At 37.2% G+C, this 19748-nt stretch overlaps 1 protein-coding gene across 2 annotated transcripts in view; it reads left to right on the top strand.

Annotated features, from left to right (window-relative positions):
* Positions 1-19748, top strand: part of LOC113053503 (polypeptide N-acetylgalactosaminyltransferase 13-like) — a 109681-nt gene that overhangs the window by 55627 nt on the left and 34306 nt on the right. For both annotated transcript variants that reach the window (XM_026218594.1, XM_026218593.1), the window contains exons 6-11: positions 3527-3697; positions 4343-4460; positions 4667-4847; positions 17108-17247; positions 18010-18108; positions 18776-18910. In XM_026218594.1, the coding sequence (XP_026074379.1) occupies positions 3527-3697; positions 4343-4460; positions 4667-4847; positions 17108-17247; positions 18010-18108; positions 18776-18910 (844 nt within the window). The remainder of the gene's footprint in view (positions 1-3526; positions 3698-4342; positions 4461-4666; positions 4848-17107; positions 17248-18009; positions 18109-18775; positions 18911-19748) is intronic.

Raw genomic sequence — 19748 nt, 5'->3', positions numbered from 1 at the left:
TGGAATAACCTACCTAACATTGTTCGGGAGGCAGACACACTCTTGCCGTTTAAATCTAGATTAAAGACCCATCTCTTTAACCTGGCTTATACATAACATACTAATATGCTTTTAAAATCCAAATTTGTTAAAGGATTTTTAGGCTGCATTAATTAGGTAAACTGCAACCGGGAACACTTCCCATAACACCCGATGTACTTGCTACATCATTGGATGAATGGCATCTACGCTAATATTAGTCTGTTTCTCTCTTATTCCGAGGTCAACGCAGACACCAGATCCAGTCTGTATCCAGAGCAGATGGTGGATCAGCACCTAGAAAGGACCTCTACATCCCTGAAAGACAGCGGAGACCAGGACAAATAGAGCCCCAGATACAGATCCCCTGTAAAGACCTTGCCTCAGAGGACCACCAGGACAAGACCACAGGAAACAGATGATTCTTCTGCACAATCTGACTTTGCTGCAGCCTGGAATTGACCTACTGGTTTCGTCTGGTCAGAGGAGAACTGGCCCTCCAACTGAGCCTGGTTTCTCCAAAGGTTTTTTTTCCCCATTCTGTCGTTGACTTGATTGCAAATAAATGCACAGACACTATTTAAACTGAAAAGAGAAGACATCCCTGAATTCAATGATGAACTGCCTTTAACTATCATTTTGCATTATTGACACACTGTTTTCCTAATGAATGTTGTTCAGTTGCTTTGACGCAATGTATTTTGTTAAAGTGCTATATAAATAAAGGTGACTTGACTTGACTTACAGAACTTTGCTCCTCAGCCATCTGGAATGCCTGGGGTTCAGGGTGAATTTTGCCAAGAGTTCGCTGTCCCCCAGCCAACGGATATCTTTTCTGGGAACAGTGTTAGACACAGTTACGATGATGGTAACAATGGTGAAGAAGCGTGCCGCAACTCTACAGCGACTCACTGCCTCTTTCAAAATAGGTGCTTCTCGCCCCCTAAAAACTTTCCAGAAGTTGCGGGCCTTATGTCATGCTGCTATGGTCACTATGTAGACCTTGAGCATGGAGGGGGATCATCCCTTCTCCAAGAGCTCTTGTAAAAATGACAGTATCACTGATACGTTACAGGAGGTCTGGTTTTCGCCATGATCTGAGCACCATGTGGAGAACACAGACCATTTGGAAGCATAGAGGCATAGTGCAGACGGAGCTCCAGCCTGTGAAATTGTGTTTATCAAATGCTCAGGGAGTCCCGTGGGTTCCCGTCGAGTGACTTTCTCAGGCAGACGGAACGATTTGGCATTCGCACCCAGAGATGTGGTCTCTGCACCTTTGGTCACTCGACGGGAACCCACTGGACTCCCTGAGCGTTTGATAAACACAATTTCACAGGCTAGAGCTCCGTCTGCACTACGCCTCTATGCGTTGGTCATCCCCCCTTCTTAGCATGGCGTGATTGAACTGGGTTCCCATAAGCGTCTTCGACACAGTACAAGTGAAGTATTGAAAGGGAACGTACTCGGTTACTAAAGTAACCTCTGTTACCTGAAATATGGGAATGAATACTGCATTCCTTGCCATGCTAAAAGGCTGCACGACTCAGTCGTCGCTTCAGTCGAAGTAACCCGAGTTCCTGTGGCGACGCGGCCAATATATAGCCAGATTCCCCGCCCATTTTGGTGGGCTTTGCTGCCATAGGTTCGTGCAGCACTGCTGCCGAGCCATTGGTTTGTTTTAATAACACTGCACGAACCAATGGCCATGCTGTTTCACTGTGTGATTGAATAAGGCTTCAGTTCAGGAGAAAAAAGTAGTTTTTCCCATAAGAGTCTTCGACCCAGTACTCGTTCCCGTATTTCAGGGAACCGAGGTTACGTTAGTAACCGAGTATGGTATTATGATTTTATTTACTCTAGGAGTGGCAATATATTAAATAACGAAATAGCTATAATTAATTAAATTCCAGATATTACAATTTTTTATTACATGTATTGTATTAACTTGGCTTTTCAAGTCATTTAGGATTATAGGAACTTTTAAATTTGAAATGAAATTATAAGTTTTCAAAAACTGTTAAACTCTGGTTTTTCAATTAATACAGCAGTTGTTGAGTGAATGAATTACAATAAAAAAATATGATGAACTCATCTTGATTTTTTAACTGTTTTAGCTTATTATAAAGTTTGTTTTCTCTCATTCTTAATTATTTTAAACCACCTTGCGTCCCTAGTGTGTCCCGGACTTCTGGTTAAGAAAAAAACAGGGTTTCACAGCATTAAATGTTTGTTTGTTTTGGGTGGAAGCCCACGGAAACATTTATACACAAATAAACTTGATCCGGTAATTACATTTCTTCTACTGCCTGCTTGGAATGCTTACCTTACCAGCTGCTTTGGTTCATGGTCTCTCAAAGTATAATTATGTTACCGGTCAGTAAGTGTGATGTGTTCTCCATTTGTAAAGTGATCTTTATTACGTTCACACAGATTCAGGTACAGAACACAGTTTCAGAATTGCATTATTGCGAATATCTTGTTACTCTTGCAGGCACACTCCCTCAGACACTCACTTTCAGATTCTCACTCAGCCACATGCTCAGGTGCTTTGATACAGGAAACCTTTCTGTGAGAGCATATGCTATGTGCTGCATGCTTTGAATTTTTATTTCCCCATCTGGCCGAATCACAGAGCAGTAAGTGATAAGTTGGTCATTTGGGTTTGTATAGCATTATGTGGTCCGTGTATTGAGTTTGCATTGATCAGAATCAGTCTATGGGGGCTGAACTTGGAGGTGTTTATCCAGTTAACATTCTGGAAGCATGAGCTACAGTCTGGACTGTTTCTATTTGGAAATGTGTCTAGGTATTTTTTTTTTCTGCTACACAAAGGATGTCTAGTCATATGTGCATTATTGCTAAAAAAAACCCCAGACAGGCTGACCTGATGCAAAGTCATTTTAGACTGTTATACAGTTAATTGACTTTAAGGCCTGGTTTCACAGTCAGTCAGACACAGACACAGACACATACATTTAAGTATCTTTTATACACGTGCCTAAGAAAAACATTACTGGTGTGCATCTTGAGACATAAGCAATGGAACTGATATATTTTAAGATATATCACTTCAAGTTTATTTTAGTTAAAACAGCTCAGACATGCATTTTAGTCTTGGACTAGGCTTAAGCCTTGTCTGTGAAACTGCGGGTAAGTGTTTAAACTAGCTAAAACTTCCAGTTTAAACCTGAAATTCATCTGAATCCAGAATCGTAGGGAGTATGACCATTTGAGCCATTCTTAAGTGTGTAAGTTGTTGAAAAGGTGTACATCATGGGAATGCTTTAAAGACTTACTAATTTTAAAGTAAACTAAAAAGTATTATTAATAAGCATACCCCCCACCCCACCATTTTATCTTATCTCTCTCATGCTTTGTTTGTAGTCATTATTAAGGCTGTTATTTGATATGTTAAAAAGATCGAAGCAATTCTTGTCAAAACACCCTATTTTCCACTGCGACACTGAGCTGAAGGTGAATGGGTTATTTTTGTTTGTCATTCTAGGAGGGCTGTGGTCTGTCCAATCATCGATGTCATCAGTGATGAGACATTCGAGTACATGGCCGGCTCAGATATGACCTATGGGGGATTCAACTGGAAACTCAACTTCAGATGGTATCCTGTTCCTCAGAGAGAGATGGACCGACGCAAAGGGGACAGAACCCTTCCTGTTAGGTAATAACATTTGCGTTTTTCATGTGAATGATGTAAGTATAGTATTCTGTTAATTATTCACAAATGGCTCTGAGAATGAGCCATTAAATCTTCTGTGCTATATTGTTTCTTTCAAACACACACAATTCATTACAATGGTACAGAGACAGAGCCTTCGTTCCAAATAAATCAAAACTTTAATGACTGATTATTCTTGTTAATTAAACAGACAGCATGTAATGTTGGTGGCACAATGATTTAGTTGTTGTCACTGCAGCACTGCCAGTCACATTATCACTAAGATGTGAATTTAACATCTGACATTGCCAACTCTTTAAACCAGTTCTTTCATTATAAAGGCAGGTTTTAAACTGAACTACTGTATTTCATTTAAATATAATATAATATATATAAATTATATCGTTACATATTTTATATTATTATTTATTAATGTATTTATTATACACATTACATCTATATATTACATCTTATTGATCCTCATCAATGTATCATTACCCCCTTTATAAAGAAGGTTATTGATCAGAAGATGAGATATATATATATATATATATATATATATATATATATATATATATATATGTAACCTACAATGTATTCACGGTGTCAGATCGTTTAATCCTGAGGTTTTGTTTGAATTTCCCGCAGAACTCCCACAATGGCAGGAGGTCTGTTCTCTACTGACAGAAGCTATTTTGAAGAGATAGGCACTTATGATTCAGGCATGGACATATGGGGAGGGGAAAACCTTGAGATGTCTTTTAGGGTGAGAGCTCCATTTTTTGATAGTTTAAAACATTATGAACCAGGGTTCATACACGTCTCACATTATGATGATGTTCTGCCTTATCATACTCATAAATTCATGCTGAAATTAGATTTTATTGTTATTGTATGTGGCCAAGTTTTAAAGATCCTTGTTGATTCTAATTGTTTTTTTTTTTTTTTTTTTTTTTGAATGTGTGTACATAGATCTGGCAGTGTGGAGGATCTCTAGAGATAGTTACATGTTCTCATGTAGGCCATGTGTTCAGGAAGGCCACACCGTACAGCTTCCCTGGTGGAACTGGTCAGGTGATCAACAAGAACAACAGACGACTGGCTGAAGTCTGGATGGATGACTTCAAAGATTTTTTCTACATCATCTCACCAGGTAATACTCTTCAGGAAATCGCTATAAAAAAACTTCACTTACTGAGATGGAACATCACGTTATCTTTGGAGCTTATTATTATTATTATTATTATTATTATTATTATTATTGTTGTTGTTGTTGTTGTTTTTTCTCTTTTAATTGGCTGAGCAATTGAATGCACTGCTGGACAATAACCAATCATTTGTGTTCTATAATATTTTTCCTATATTTTCCTAATGGCAATTTTATTATTTGTTTATATACCAACATGCATTTTTTTTAAAAATCACATAAGGCAGAATATATATTTTGTAGCCAACTGTAACAAATGTGATGTCAATTAGTACTGCATTATTCAGATGCTTTTTATTACCTGGAGATGACTTGAAAACACACACATTAACCATATATTTATTGTCTTCATTATTATTCATTATTATTATTTATTGTCTTCATGTTTCATCAGTCAAAACTTTTCTTTTTATTCATCTTAGCTACAGCAGAGATTGCTTCGGCAATGATAGCTGGGTGCCTTTATCCATATTGAAACACACTGCATGAGATTGTTTATGCCTCGGTCCTGACTGCATCACTGTCTTTATTGGGAGTTTTTAGGGACATTTTGCATGTATTCACATGTGATTGGATTAACTACTCACATGCTAGACTGTCATCTTTTTGGCTAATGCAGGACAACTGAATGGGATTTAGAAGTGGGCATATGCCATATACCTGTGTATACCCTGCACTACACCACTGTTTATAACTACTTTCAGCCATATCTCTTTAAATAAATGCAGATGACATCACATTTTTACTATTGAACTAGTGAATTCAGAATGTGGCCCATTAAAGCTGTAACCGTGTTCTCACAGGTCTTCATTAGTGTCAGCATGAGGTATGGCTGTCTTTACAGAGATGCAGGGCTTTCTATAAATAGCATGTTGATTTGCATCTGTGGTCAGGTTGTTTTGAAAGGCTGTAATTATCTTATCGTTTTGCCTTCTCGACCCATTGCTTTGATCTGTCTTTTGCCTTCTATATCCCTGCAAAAATCCTGCTTTTCCTCAGGGAATTGTAGTGCACTAAATTTCTACAAATCCAATTCCTTAACCACATTCTCTTATCTTACTGTTTCCTTTTAGCTTTTACCTTGTCTTTCTTCTTCTCTCTCACTAGCGCGCACACACACATATAATTTTATGGAAATTAATGTATTGTTTTTAGACACTTAATTGCATGTTATTTATTGCAAATGTATTATATGTGTAAATTCATATTAAATGGAAGTTAAGAAGTTATTGTTTTGCCCCACTTAAGTAGGACTTATCTTTATTTTTAATTTCATATTTCCCTCTATAGTCTTTGAAATATGGTAAAATTGTGCAGCCAAATGTACTGACAAGCCGTTATGATAAACAAAATTTCATCATAAAGTTGCATTTTAGGACATGTAAATACTATATATAACAATCATAATGATAATAGATAACAGATCATAACAGTGTTAATTTCGTCAGCGAAGACAAGGACAAAAAATATTTGTTAACAAAAATCTTTTCTATGACTAGGACGAGACGTTGACTAGCTAAACCTAATATCTGATGATAAAAACTATGAAGAAATGTATGCTGCGTCTTCGTTAACAGGATGAGATGGGACTATAATACTGTTATTCGAGGACTACTGGACATTTAAAATACATCCTATAGGCTACTGGCTTTTCCTTTGAAATGTGCGTCCCTGCCATTGGATTGCAATCAGATAAGGGTCATTCGCATATCTATTCTCAGTATGGATAGATAGTGGATAGATAGGCTACCTAAATGTGAACTAGTGATCTGAAACGATGGCCTTAGCACCCGAAGATAGGCATACGGTGAACAGACTTCCCGTTTTTCCCGTGAGTCACAATTTGTTGTTGATTAACTAAAGTTAGTGAGTGGTCTCTCTTGTGCATGCTCCACTTCTTCAGTTCTCATATATAGCATGCGATCAGTTCTCAACACCTAAATACACACAGCAGTCCAAATGTCTTTCGTGTAGAGTATCTCACTGTAAAGTTATGGATTAAGTGACTGTGAACAGATGGGTGACAGTTGAATATGTACATGCATGCCCTCCATCTTAAAATGACAGCATTCCTATAAAATACCTATCCGTGTCATTAATGTTAACCAACAAAAGATGTTAGATAAATTTAGCCAACTCATGTTAAGTAAACCTACTGTATCTAAAAAATAAAATAGAAAATAGTTTCATTTATATTTCTTTCATGTCTAAATGTGCCTCTTTTTCAAGAAATATGAATTAATGTATATATTAAATGAACAACTATAATTTTTTAAGTTGCTCCCATTTTACTATTGTTTAAAGGGATATTCACCCAAAAATGTAAACTCATGAAACTCAAAAACTGGAATCAGAATAAGAAAATAAGAATAATTGTGAATTAAACTGAATTGAATCAAGATCAGAACTGAATTAAGAGCTTGTGCATCAAATGGAATCGTGTAATCTGTATCAATCCCCAGTGAAACATCTGAGTGATCATAAAAATAATAAATAAAAAAAAGCATCAAACAAACAAATAAATAAATAAATACATGAATAAATAAATAAATAACTAAATAAAAAAATATTATACTTACAAAGCCAACATTGATGTGATTCTAGGTGACCCTTAAAGAGTAATATGTGAGAGATAATGCATTTCTGTGTAAATCTTTATCATCAGTGTTTATCGACTATTCAGTATGTATTAAAATCGCAAATCGGTGCAAAACAAATGCTCTCCTTGCCATATTTGTGCAATTCATTTACAAGTACTGATTTCACGTATACAGTAATAATATAAACAGTAAACTACTGTAAAAAATACCCAGAATTAAGTGAATCTCTCTCTCTCTATCGCTCTCACACACACACACACACACACACACACACACACACACACACATATATATATATACAGTATTGTTCAAAATAATAGCAGTACAATGTGACTAACCAGAATAATCAAGGTTTTTCGTATACTTTTTTATTGCTACGTGGCAAACAAGTTACCAGTAGGTTCAGTAGATTCTCAGAAAACAAATGAGACCCAGCATTCATGATATGCACGCTCTTAAGGCTGTGCAATTGGGCAATTAGTTGAATTAGTTGAAAGGGGTGTGTTCAAAAAAATAGCAGTGTGGCATTCAATCACTGAGGTCATCAATTTTGTGAAGAAACAGGTGTGAATCAGGTGGCCCCTATTTAAGGATGAAGCCAACACTTGTTGAACATGCATTTGAAAGCTGAGGAAAATGGGTCGTTCAAGACATTGGTCAGAAGAACAGCGTACTTTGATTAAAAAGTTGATTAGAGATGGGAAAACCTATAAAGAGGTGCAAAAAATGATAGGCTGTTCAGCTAAAATGATCTCCAATGCCTTAAAATGGAGAGCAAAACCAGAGAGACGTGGAAGAAAACGGAAGACAACCATCAAAATGGATAGAAGAATAACCAGAATGGCAAAGGCTCAGCCAATGATCACCTCCAGGATGATCAAAGACAGTCTGGAGTTACCTGTAAGTACTGTGACAGTTAGAAGACGTCTGTGTGAAGCTAATCTATTTTCAAGAATCCCCCGCAAAGTCCCTCTGTTAAAAAAAAGGCATGTGCAGAAGAGGTTACAATTTGCCAAAGAACACATCAACTGGCCTAAAGAGAAATGGAGGAACATTTTGTGGACTGATGAGAGTAAAATTGTTCTTTTTGGGTCCAAGGGCCACAGGCAGTTTGTGAGACGACCCCCAAACTCTGAATTCAAGCCACAGTACACAGTGAAGACAGTGAAGCATGGAGGTGCAAGCATCATGATATGGGCATGTTTCTCCTACTATGGTGTTGGGCCTATTTATCGCATACCAGGGATCATGGATCAGTTTGCATATGTTAAAATACTTGAAGAGGTCATGTTGCCCTATGCTGAAGAGGACATGCCCTTGAAATGGTTGTTTCAACAAGACAATGACCCAAAACACACTAGTAAACGGGCAAAGTCTTGGTTCCAAACCAACAAAATTAATGTTATGGAGTGGCCAGCCCAATCTCCAGACCTTAATCCAATTGAGAACTTGTGGGGTGATATCAAAAATGCTGTTTCTGAAGCAAAACCAAGAAATGTGAATGAATTGTGGAATGTTGTTAAAGAATCATGGAGTGGAATAACAGCTGAGAGGTGCCACAAGTTGGTTGACTCCATGCCACACAGATGTCAAGCAGTTTTAAAAAACTGTGGTCATACAACTAAATATTAGTTTAGTGATTCACAGGATTGCTAAATCCCAGAAAAAAAAAAATGTTTGTACAAAATAGTTTTGAGTTTGTACAGTCAAAGGTAGACACTGCTATTTTTTTGAACACACCCCTTTCAACTAATTGCCCAATTGCACAGCCTTAAGAGCGTGCATATCATGAATGCTGGGTCTTGTTTGTTTTCTGACAATCTACTGAACCTACTGGTAACTTGTTTGCCACGTAGCAATAAAAAATATACTAAAAACCTTGATTATTCTGGTTAGTCACATTGTACTGCTATTATTTTGAACAATACTGTATATATATATATATATATATATATATATATATATATATATATATATATATATATATATATATATATATATATATATATGGAAATAACATTTACCAGCAATATTTAATAAGTACATACAAATTGTAAAGGTCAAAGTTGAAAGTAAAAACATAATTTTAAAGTCAAATTAAAAGAACGGGGATCCTTACTGTAAAAGCTATTCAAATGAATGAGGAAAGAAAAATATCTTGTCTGGTAAAATATAGTTTTGGGTGGTAAATTGTCTTAATTTTTTAACCTTTGTCAGCTGTGGCAAAATGTAAATTTTGCAAAATGTTTAGACACATTGTGTTACTATTCATTCACAAATTATGTTTCACAACCTTTCCTGTGAAAGTTTTAGAACACAAGTTTATCTTTTATTCCTACCATGATGCATCAATACTGTATTTTATCCCCAACTTTACCAGCCACTACTGTTTCACATCCCCCTAAAACATTTTAAGATCCATCTATCTTGGAAGTAATTGCTGATATGGACAGTCCGCAAGCGGTTCTGCTATAGTGCAGATTAGTGGAACATATATTTCACTCTGATGAGAGACTTTGCTTCTTTTATTCATGCCCGGCACTAAGGGTCTGAGTTCTGCTTCACTGCTCACGTATTCATAAACGTTCTGCTTTTCTTATCTGCATCTGGCCCCTAGGGAGACCTGGGAAATGTAGTGCTATAGTGGGGTTAGAAAGCCTCAGTAGCCTGGACAAGGACAATTGTGAGATTAACCTTTACTGAAACCTCTTTCAGTTCACTTGAGAGGGAAAGATTCAGGAGGAACTCTGTGGTAATGTGGAGTACAGGATTGGGGGATTTTTCATGGAAACGTGGCCCAGTGGTGCTTTGGTGTGCTTTCTGAAGAATGTGTGTGTGTGTGATTAATACATAGTTTGGGCTGGTATGTCTTGAGTCTATGGAAGTGGCTGTTCTGGAGAGAAAGAATTAGTGTTTTTATATTTTTTTAAAGAGATTTTTGGCACAACAGAGGGAAGTTCTTACACATTTAAAGGAATAAAATAAAATAAAAAATTGACGATTTAAGTCGGTTAATGTGTTAAATGATTCGCAACACATTTGGGGTGGGGGTTTAAACGAATGTACCTCTTTTGTAACAGACAAGCCGGTTAAAGGGTTAGTTCATCCAAAAATGAAAATTATGTCATTAATAACTCACCCTTATGCTGTTCCAAATATGTAAGACCTCCTTTTATCTTCGGAACACAGTTGAAGATATTTTAGATTTAGTCCGAGAGCTCTCAGTCCCTCCATTGAAACTGTGTGCACGGTATACTGTCCATGTCCAGAAAGGTAAGAAAAACATCATCAAAGTAGTCCATGTGACATCAGAGGGTCCGTTGGAATTTTTTGAAGCATCGAAAATACATTTTGGTCCAAAAATGGCAAAAACGACGACTTTATTCAGCATTGTCTTCTCTTCCGGGTCTGTTGTGAGAGAGAGTTCAAACCAAAGCATTCTGGATATCCGGTTCACGAACGAATCATTCAGTTCACCAAATCGAACTGAATCATTTTAAACGGTTCGCATCTCTAATACGCATTAATCCACAAATGACTTAAGCAGTTAATTTTTTTTTATGTGGCTGACAATTCCTCTGTGTTCAAACAAACCAATTTCCCGGAGTAATGCATGCACTCAAACACTACACTGACTGTGTTCATCTTCAGTTCTCTCTTCACAGCAGTTCAGTCAGTGTACTGTTTGAGTACACATACACAGCATACAATTGGGTAGACAGAACAGGAACACCCAGACTATGCTCGTTTTGGGAGTACAGTATGGGAATTATTATTATTTTTCAGTGTTTCTGTTTTCTTTGTCTCACTTCAAGGCCTGCATCAGGTCGCACTGCGCAGACGCAGCCGATGTCACTTCCTTAAGCACCACTCGTGGCATTATTTAGAAGATGACAGCAAACACAGTTCAGTCTGACACAGAGAAAGGGACTGATGTGTATACTTCTAACATGCTTGGTTGGTAAAATAAATGTTGTAAATTCAAATAAGAGCGTCTTCTGTGTCTGGAATAGATGTATTCTTGAGTCTATAAGGTAACAATAATATAATAAGATAACCTTGTTTGAAATGGGTTTGGCTAAAATAGAAATTTTGTCTGTAATACTAAGTACTTATACTATATTGATTGGGTTAAATCTAACTACCTTCATAATCTTTTATATACAGGTCCTTCTCAGAAAATTAGCATATTGTGAAAAAGTTCATTATTTTCCATAATGTAACGATGAAAAATAAACTTTCATATATTTTAGATTCATTGCACACCAACTGAAATATTTCAGGTCTTTTATTGTTTTAATACTGATGATTTTGGCATACAGCTCATGAAAACCCAAAATTCCTATCTAAAATAAATAGCATATCATGAAAAGGTTCTCTAAACGAGCTAATAACCTAATCATCTGAATCAACTAATTAACTCTAAACACCTGCAAAAGATTCCTGAGGCTTTTAAAAACTCAGCCTGGTTCATTACTCAAAACCGCAATCATGGGTAAGACTGCCAACCTGACTGCTGTCCAGAAGACGATCATTGACACCCTCAATCGAGAGGGTAAGACACAGAAAGACATTTCTGAACGAATAGGCTGTTCCCAGAGTGCTGTATCAAGGCACCTCAGTGGGAAGTCTGTGGAAAGGAAAAAGTGTGGCAAAAAACGCTGCACAACAAGAAGAGGTGACCGGACCCTGAGGAAGATTGTGGAGAAGGACCGATTCCAGACCTTGGGGGACCTGCGGAAGCAGTGGACTGAGTCTGGAGTAGAAACATCCAGAGCCACCGTGCACAGGCGTGTGCAGGAAATGGGCTACAGAGAAGCAGCACTGGACTGTTGCTCAGTGGTCCAAAGTACTTTTTTCGATGAAAGCAAATTTTGCATGTCATTCGGAAATCAAGGCGCCAGAGTCTGGAGGAAGACTGGGGAGAAGGAAATGCCAAAATGCCTGAAGTACCCACAGTCAGTGATGGTCTGGGGTGCCATGTCAGCTGCTGGTGTTGGTCCACTGTGTTTTATCAAGGGCAGGGTCAATGCAGCTAGTTATCAGGAGATTTTGGAGCACTTCATGCTTCCATCTGCTGAAAAGCTTTATGGAGATGAAGATTTTGTTTTTCAGCACGACCTGGCACCTGCTCACAGTGCCAAAACTACTGGTAAATGGTTTACTGACCATGGTATTACTGTGCTCAATTGGCCTGCCAGCTCTCCTGGCAAGGAACTCGACCGGAAGTTGAAGTCGGGTGGGGGCTGCCATCTTTTAGCAGAACTTCACTTGCGTTAGCATTACCATTGACTCCCATTCATTTTGGCGTCACTTTGACAGCGAATAACTTTACATCTGAGGCGTTTAAAGACGTTTGTCCATTATTTTTTTCTAAAGATACACGACAATGTATTAAGGGCTCCATTACCTTCTATGTTACATTATCGCCCCGTATAAACAGTTTTTGTAAAAAATAGGCTAACGATTGCGTCATAACCACTCGACTCTCTGTCGCATTACCGTACAGACAGGAGGAGAATCTCGCAGGCAATTAACTTAATATGGCATACTGGCGTTACATTTTAAAATACTATACAAAATAATTAATCAGAATACTTACTCCTGCTCACTCACGACAAAGAACTCCCCGCTCAAGCTCGCCGTCTCTGCAAGATTAATGATGGCAGTTTGTACGCACAGCCACTTAGAAGATTTACATCTGTCAGACAGGTTGCTGACGTCGTCAAGCTTCGTTTGAGTCTGCGCGTCAGAAACGGAAGTGCTAAAAAACGCTAAACATGGGCTTCACTTGTCTCAATTGAGTTCCAATGGGGTCGCTGTGTCCATTTCTTTTACTGTCTATGCCTGAACCCCATAGAGAATCTGTGGAATTTTGTGAAGAGAAAGTTGAGAGACGAAGACCCAACACTCTGGATGAGCTTAAGGCCGCTATCGAAGCATCCTGGGCCTCCATAACACCTCAGCAGTGCCACAGGCTGATTGCCTCCATGCCACGCCACATTGAAGCAGTCATTTCTGCAAAAGGATTCCCGACCAAGTATTGAGTGCATAACTGAACATTATTATTTGAAGGTTGACTTTTTTGTATTAAAAACACTTTTCTTTTATTGGTCGGATGAAATATGCTAATTTTTGAGATAGGAATTTTGGGTTTTCATGAGCTGTATGCCAAAATCATCAGTATTAAAACAATAAAAGACCTGAAATATTTCAGTTGGTGTGCAATGAATCTAAAATATATGAAAGTTATTTTTTTTTCATTACATTATGGAAAATAATGAACTTTTTCACAATATGCTATTTTTTTTAGAAGGACCTGTATAATTGAATTACTAAAAAGAGAATAAAATACAATTTTCATTGACTAAACTATCAGTTACTGTCAGTTATCACTATAGACGTAATATCATCAGTTTTCGTAGACTTAAACTATACGGAAATAGTCATGGACAATTCTTACTAAAATAAGACTAAAATGCTCAGACTTTCAGTTGACTGAAACCTGACTAGACTGAATAGATTTTGAACGTGACTAAAATGAATAAAACTAAAGTGACAGCTTCACACAAACACTAGACTAAAACTAAAATCAAAACAGATCACCAAAAACAACACTAGTCAGTAGAGGAAGTTAGCAGAACAGCAGATGTAGAAAGCATGGTCTTGGTTGGGAAATATTTAATTTCGAACTCAATTTAAAGAGACCTTTTATTGCATAAATATAATTCTAAATAGCTAAATATAATGTAATACCAAGATCGATGAAAGCTTGTGGCTTCTGGCTGACTTATGGCTATACCTGATTTGGAAAAGTATGGAGCTTGAGAACTGTTATCATCTGGTGTGAATTTATCACAAAAAGTTGGATAATTCATCCGATAATGCCGGGCATACACCGTGCGATTTCGAGTAGATAACATGCGATGTAAAGCCAAAGCTCACGATTATTATGCGCTCACTATACGGTCCGATCATTGAGTTGTGATTTGACTGCTCACACTATACGTGGGGAATCAACACGTATGATCCCTCAGAACAGGGATGTTTGTGGCTGTTTTAGAATAAACATGCTTTCCCGGGATAAACCATAGAGGGATAAACACATTGCTTTGGTGATATAGGCAATTCTGTGTGCAGTTTTGTTGGAGTTCTCATTCTGTTTCTTTTTTGCTTTAGACCTCACTCCACCTGCATTCATCCTGCATTCTGCCTGCTACGCCTGTTAAACAAACTAATCTCTTTGCTCTGCCAACATATCTCTGGCCTGTTTGGTTTCCAGCGCATATCTTCTAACAATCTTCAACAGCAAAGGAGAGATGGATCGTGTTGCTTGACTTTTGGGAATAAACTAATTTTGTTTGCATCATCTTTAGTCTGTGTTCTGCTTTTTCTATATACCATCAGATAAGATTCTCCCACACATCCATTTTCACATTATTGCACTGTGCAGCCAAATGCCAATTTCCTGCAATGCACTTATCCATACATTATTTGAATCTTTAAATCCCTAATAAATACATTTTTAAAAAGGAAGCCTGACCCAAGTCCAACCTGATAAAATAAGATGACAATTTCCCCAAGCCTGACTTGATCTGAAAGAAAAAGCAGTGATATTTGCACAGCCTGCAGCCCTGGATGCCAGTGGCAAGTGGATAATTTTTTAACCAGGTATAAATCAGACCAAAATCATATCATAATATGGACTTTTTATGAAACATTTATGTGTTTGTCCTGTTTGAAGTTTTGAAGCAGCAGCAACGTTAATGTTGCGTGGAAGAAAGAAAGTAATGTGTGTTTAGAACAACGAGAGTAAGTGAATGATTGTACAAGTTTTGGATGAACTATTCTTGTACATGTGGACTGAGCTCAGTGGGAAGAGATATAACAGGGACACAGTAACACGTAACTTAGATCCAGTGATCGCATCTGAGACCAGATCGCATCTCTGCCCCGAGGGGTCTACTGAAACACACAAGATAATTTATCATCTGTAGCACAGACAGAGAGGTACAGAGAGAGAGGAGGGGTCACAATGCAGCAGAAAATCAAGGCAGACATAAAGAGAGAAAATGCTAGACTAAGTGAAGGAATGCAGAAAAGTCAACACTCAGCAGAAAGACAGAATGTGCCTGACGCTTCAGCTGTCAGTATGTGCTCTGATCACTAAGGCTTCTGGGACGTCAGCAGCTCTCTCTGTGTTGTGTGTCATGCAGATATATTATCCCCTCTGCTTGAGTCACACACTTAAAATACACCACCTGTCTAAATCATCGCAAAATGTGCATGTTTGTTTAATATGAACTGAAATGGAAAATGGAGAATTAGAATTTGGTTGTTTTAGTGTGACACTGGGATGGGCTCTGGTATCCCCATGACTTTAGAGGGGAAAAGTGGTTTGGGGAATGGATAGGTGTAATTTTAATGTGAGCGCATAGGACATTTTATATAAACTGAGCATTTGCTGGAGAAGAATGGATAAAGTGATGTTTAAGCTCCCTCTAGTGTCTGTAGTGAAAGATGTAATTAAATTGCTTTTAAATTGAGACATTTGAGATTTTTCAATATGTCATTGAGTTTTCTTTTAGGCATTTAATGTTAGTCTGAGAATCTGCCTTTTTATAAAAAATAAGCCATTTGTTTTTAACAGGTCAGTTAGAGTGATGTGGTGGTGGCCAATGAGTTTATATACATATTTATATTTGAAATATATATATTTCTAAAAATCGTCAGTTTTCAGTAAGCTCATCGTTCTGAAAAGCAAGGTATACTCTGATTGGCCAGCTATCCAGTGCATTGTGATTGGCCGAATGCCTCAAGAATGTGACAGAAATGTTACACCATTTAAATACTGTGATGCCGTGTCCCAGCAGGACAAGACCCAGTCCAGCTGCTCTGCTCATGCACGTCCCATCATCTGTTCTCTTTTAGCAGTTCAGTCAATGTACCATTAGGAGTAACTGAATAATTCTGGATATTGGTTGATTTCGTGTCAAAGGGAGTGTCAGGCACGTTTATAAACTGAATAACTTAAACATTTTGTGGATTAGTGAGTACAGGAGACGCAAACTTTTTCAAAAGATTCAGTTCATCACTAGACAAGACAACAACCGACAACAAACGAGGCATTTGTTGCATCCAGTAGGGACATAATTACTTTATATATATATATATATATATATATATATATATATATATATATATATATATATATATATATATATATATATATATATAAATAATAACAACTTTACAGAAACAGTCTTTGTGACACAGACCCATTGTAGGCTACTGGTTCAGGAAACAGTCCTCGTCCTCCGTAAAATGTGCAGCACACATCTAAATATTTGGGTTGAACTGTTCTGGAACAGTGTTGTAAATACAACTTAATGACTGATTTCTAGTTGTGTCCTCTTTTGAAAGGCCAAACAAAATAGTTTCGCTTTCACAATTAAACACACAGCGTCTCCATGACATGGTGGTAGTGGCAACAACTGTACCTAGTTATTTATTCATTTAGCAGTTTACAAAAGATGGTCATGCATTCACATTTGACTGATATGAAAGAGCAGGATATGATGAATGTTCTGGATGTTGATTCTCCAGGTGTGGTTCGGGTGGATTATGGGGATGTTTCTGCTCGGAAGGCTTTGAGGGAATCTCTGAAGTGTAAACCCTTCTCATGGTACCTGGAGAACATCTACCCTGACTCGCAGATTCCACGCAGATATTTCTCACTTGGGGAGGTAAGAATTTTATTATTTTTTTTATGCTAATGAGATGGGATCTGGCGCACCTTTACTACTTCGCCAGGTGCGTGGAAACAAACTGTGTACAAAAATATGAAAAATAATGCAGCATTGTATGTGATGAAGGGAACTTTAATACATATAAAAATAGCCTTCCTCAGCTTCAACATACATTAAACACAGACATTTAAAAACATCTGCATATTGGATTACTCATTCACAAATTAGCAACAGTTGACAAGCTTCACTCATGACATCACACTAATCGATTAGAGTTAAGTACCCAGAAGCAACAATCACCCAAATCACTGTCTTACACATAAACAACTTACCCATACAACACAATTTAAACACCTTCACAAGAAGTCTTCAAGAGAAAAATCCTCACTCATTCCATTTGGAAACAGACTTTTCAAATAAAAGACTGTTTTCTTGTTTGACATGGTCATTAAAAGAATCAGACTTGTCAATAAAGTTTGCTTCAGTTTGTAACAATACATTTGCAGCTTTATGTGTGGGGTTATGCCAAGAGTTCTCTTCCTGCCCAGCCATGCAGTGTTGTTCTTGTTGTGTTGAGCAGTTCTCTCAGTTGAGTTGTTTCTTCAATGCAGTCTGCAATAAATGTTTTGTGCAAAAAATGTGTGTGTGTGTGTGTGTGTGTGTGTGTGTATATATATATATATATATTTGACACATTGCTTGACTGAAAGAACGCTGCATTGTATGAAATTTTCAGACTTTATTCTCTTGTGTTATTAGATCAGAAATGTTGAGACAAATCAGTGTGTGGATAACATGGGTCGTAAAGAGAATGAAAAGGTTGGCTTCTTCAACTGTCATGGAATGGGCGGCAACCAGGTGAGAAAGTTATCAAATTAAAGGATTACCATACATATACATTTACATGCAAACCAGAAACCAAAAAAAAAAAAAAAAGGAAATTCTGCATCCAACATTAAACATATCCATACAAACCTAAGTCTACAGTATGGTTTTATTTTTTCCTGTTGAAAACAAAAATGAAAAGCAATGCACAGTACGGACAATGCATTGGGACTGAGGCTGTAAAAAAATGTGAAAAGAACCAGAAAAAGTATTATGTAATCTTCTAAAGTAGTACAACAATTGTGTGAGATGAACACATTTATAAGCCATTATTAACTGGTCTTAATCTTTACCTCTGAAATGCTGAAAGCAGATCTTTGAGTCAGCGTGGAACTGAGAGCTCGAGATCTGGATCCATGTGAACTGTGATCGAATCATCCAGCACATATCTGTGAACTGGATTAATCGATTTGTGAAAAAAATATGTCTCAAAAATAATAATAAAAAATTTGTTGTAAGCTTGATAGCAAATTTATGGTTGAACTAATCCTTTACACTTTGTTGCTAAATTAAATGATTGGCTAACACAATTGCTAAGATGTTGATTATATATATAAGTAAGCAAATGTTTATGTAAATAAAGTAAGGGATTGCATAATAATTAACAGAATTAAATTCCAGCTGATTAATCCATTTTCAGGTGTTCTCATATACGGCTGACAAAGAGATCCGAACTGATGATCTGTGCCTGGATGCATCACGGCTTAACGGACCTGTTGTTATGCTGAAGTGCCACCACATGAAAGGAAACCAGATGTTTGAGTATGATGCAGAGGTACATATCACACACACACACACACACACACACACACACACACACACACACACACATCAACCACATTACTCTTGCACACACTAACTCTAAGTCAATGTAATTAAACCTCAAATTACACATAGCTTCCCTTAAAAAAAGGAAGAAGAAAAAGAAGTGTCTTCAAGTGTGCTGTTAGTACACTTATTTTAAAGCAGATATAAGAGAGTGTATTGTAATAAGTCAGCCTTGGGGTGACAGAATAGCTTTGATTAACTAGTACTAAGGTGAAGCTAAACTTTTATTGTATTTAATTTAATTGTATTTATTTATTTATTTTTTGCACAAAGAGTTATTGACCCACACAGAAACAGATAAACATTTGGCTGATTATATTTACAGTTTTTTTCCCAAGTTATGCATGTACCACATGTAAGCATGTGACATTTGATTCATACTGACTTCTACTAAATTTTTTATCACAAAACTTTAGTCAAATCAAGTCAAACAGGAGCAAGTCTTTTTATGTAGTAACTGGTTAAGGTATAAATCAAGCAGTATTCTACACGAGTTAACTGAAAGTCTACTTAACTAAATAGGAACTTGCAGTATAGAAAATACTAAACTAGTAGTTTAGACTATGCTTTAAAATGTAGTTTTAAACTAAAAGTTGTGTTAGACATATATAGCTAATGAACGTCTCGGTTACGTATGGTAAATCTTGTTCCCTGAAGGAGGGAACGGAGACGCCACGTCGGTGACCGACGAATATGGGATATCGCTTCGAGTGTAAACTAAACGAGCCAATTCACATTGGCATGCAATTATTGCATCCAGCTGCCGCTGATCACTGCGTGAGTAT

This window comes from Carassius auratus, chromosome 34 (assembly GCF_003368295.1).
Source record: "Carassius auratus strain Wakin chromosome 34, ASM336829v1, whole genome shotgun sequence".
Lineage (NCBI taxonomy): Eukaryota > Metazoa > Chordata > Actinopteri > Cypriniformes > Cyprinidae > Carassius > Carassius auratus.
The sequence above is the reverse complement of the archived record's forward strand: the minus strand, read 5'-3'. Positions and strand labels throughout refer to the sequence as shown.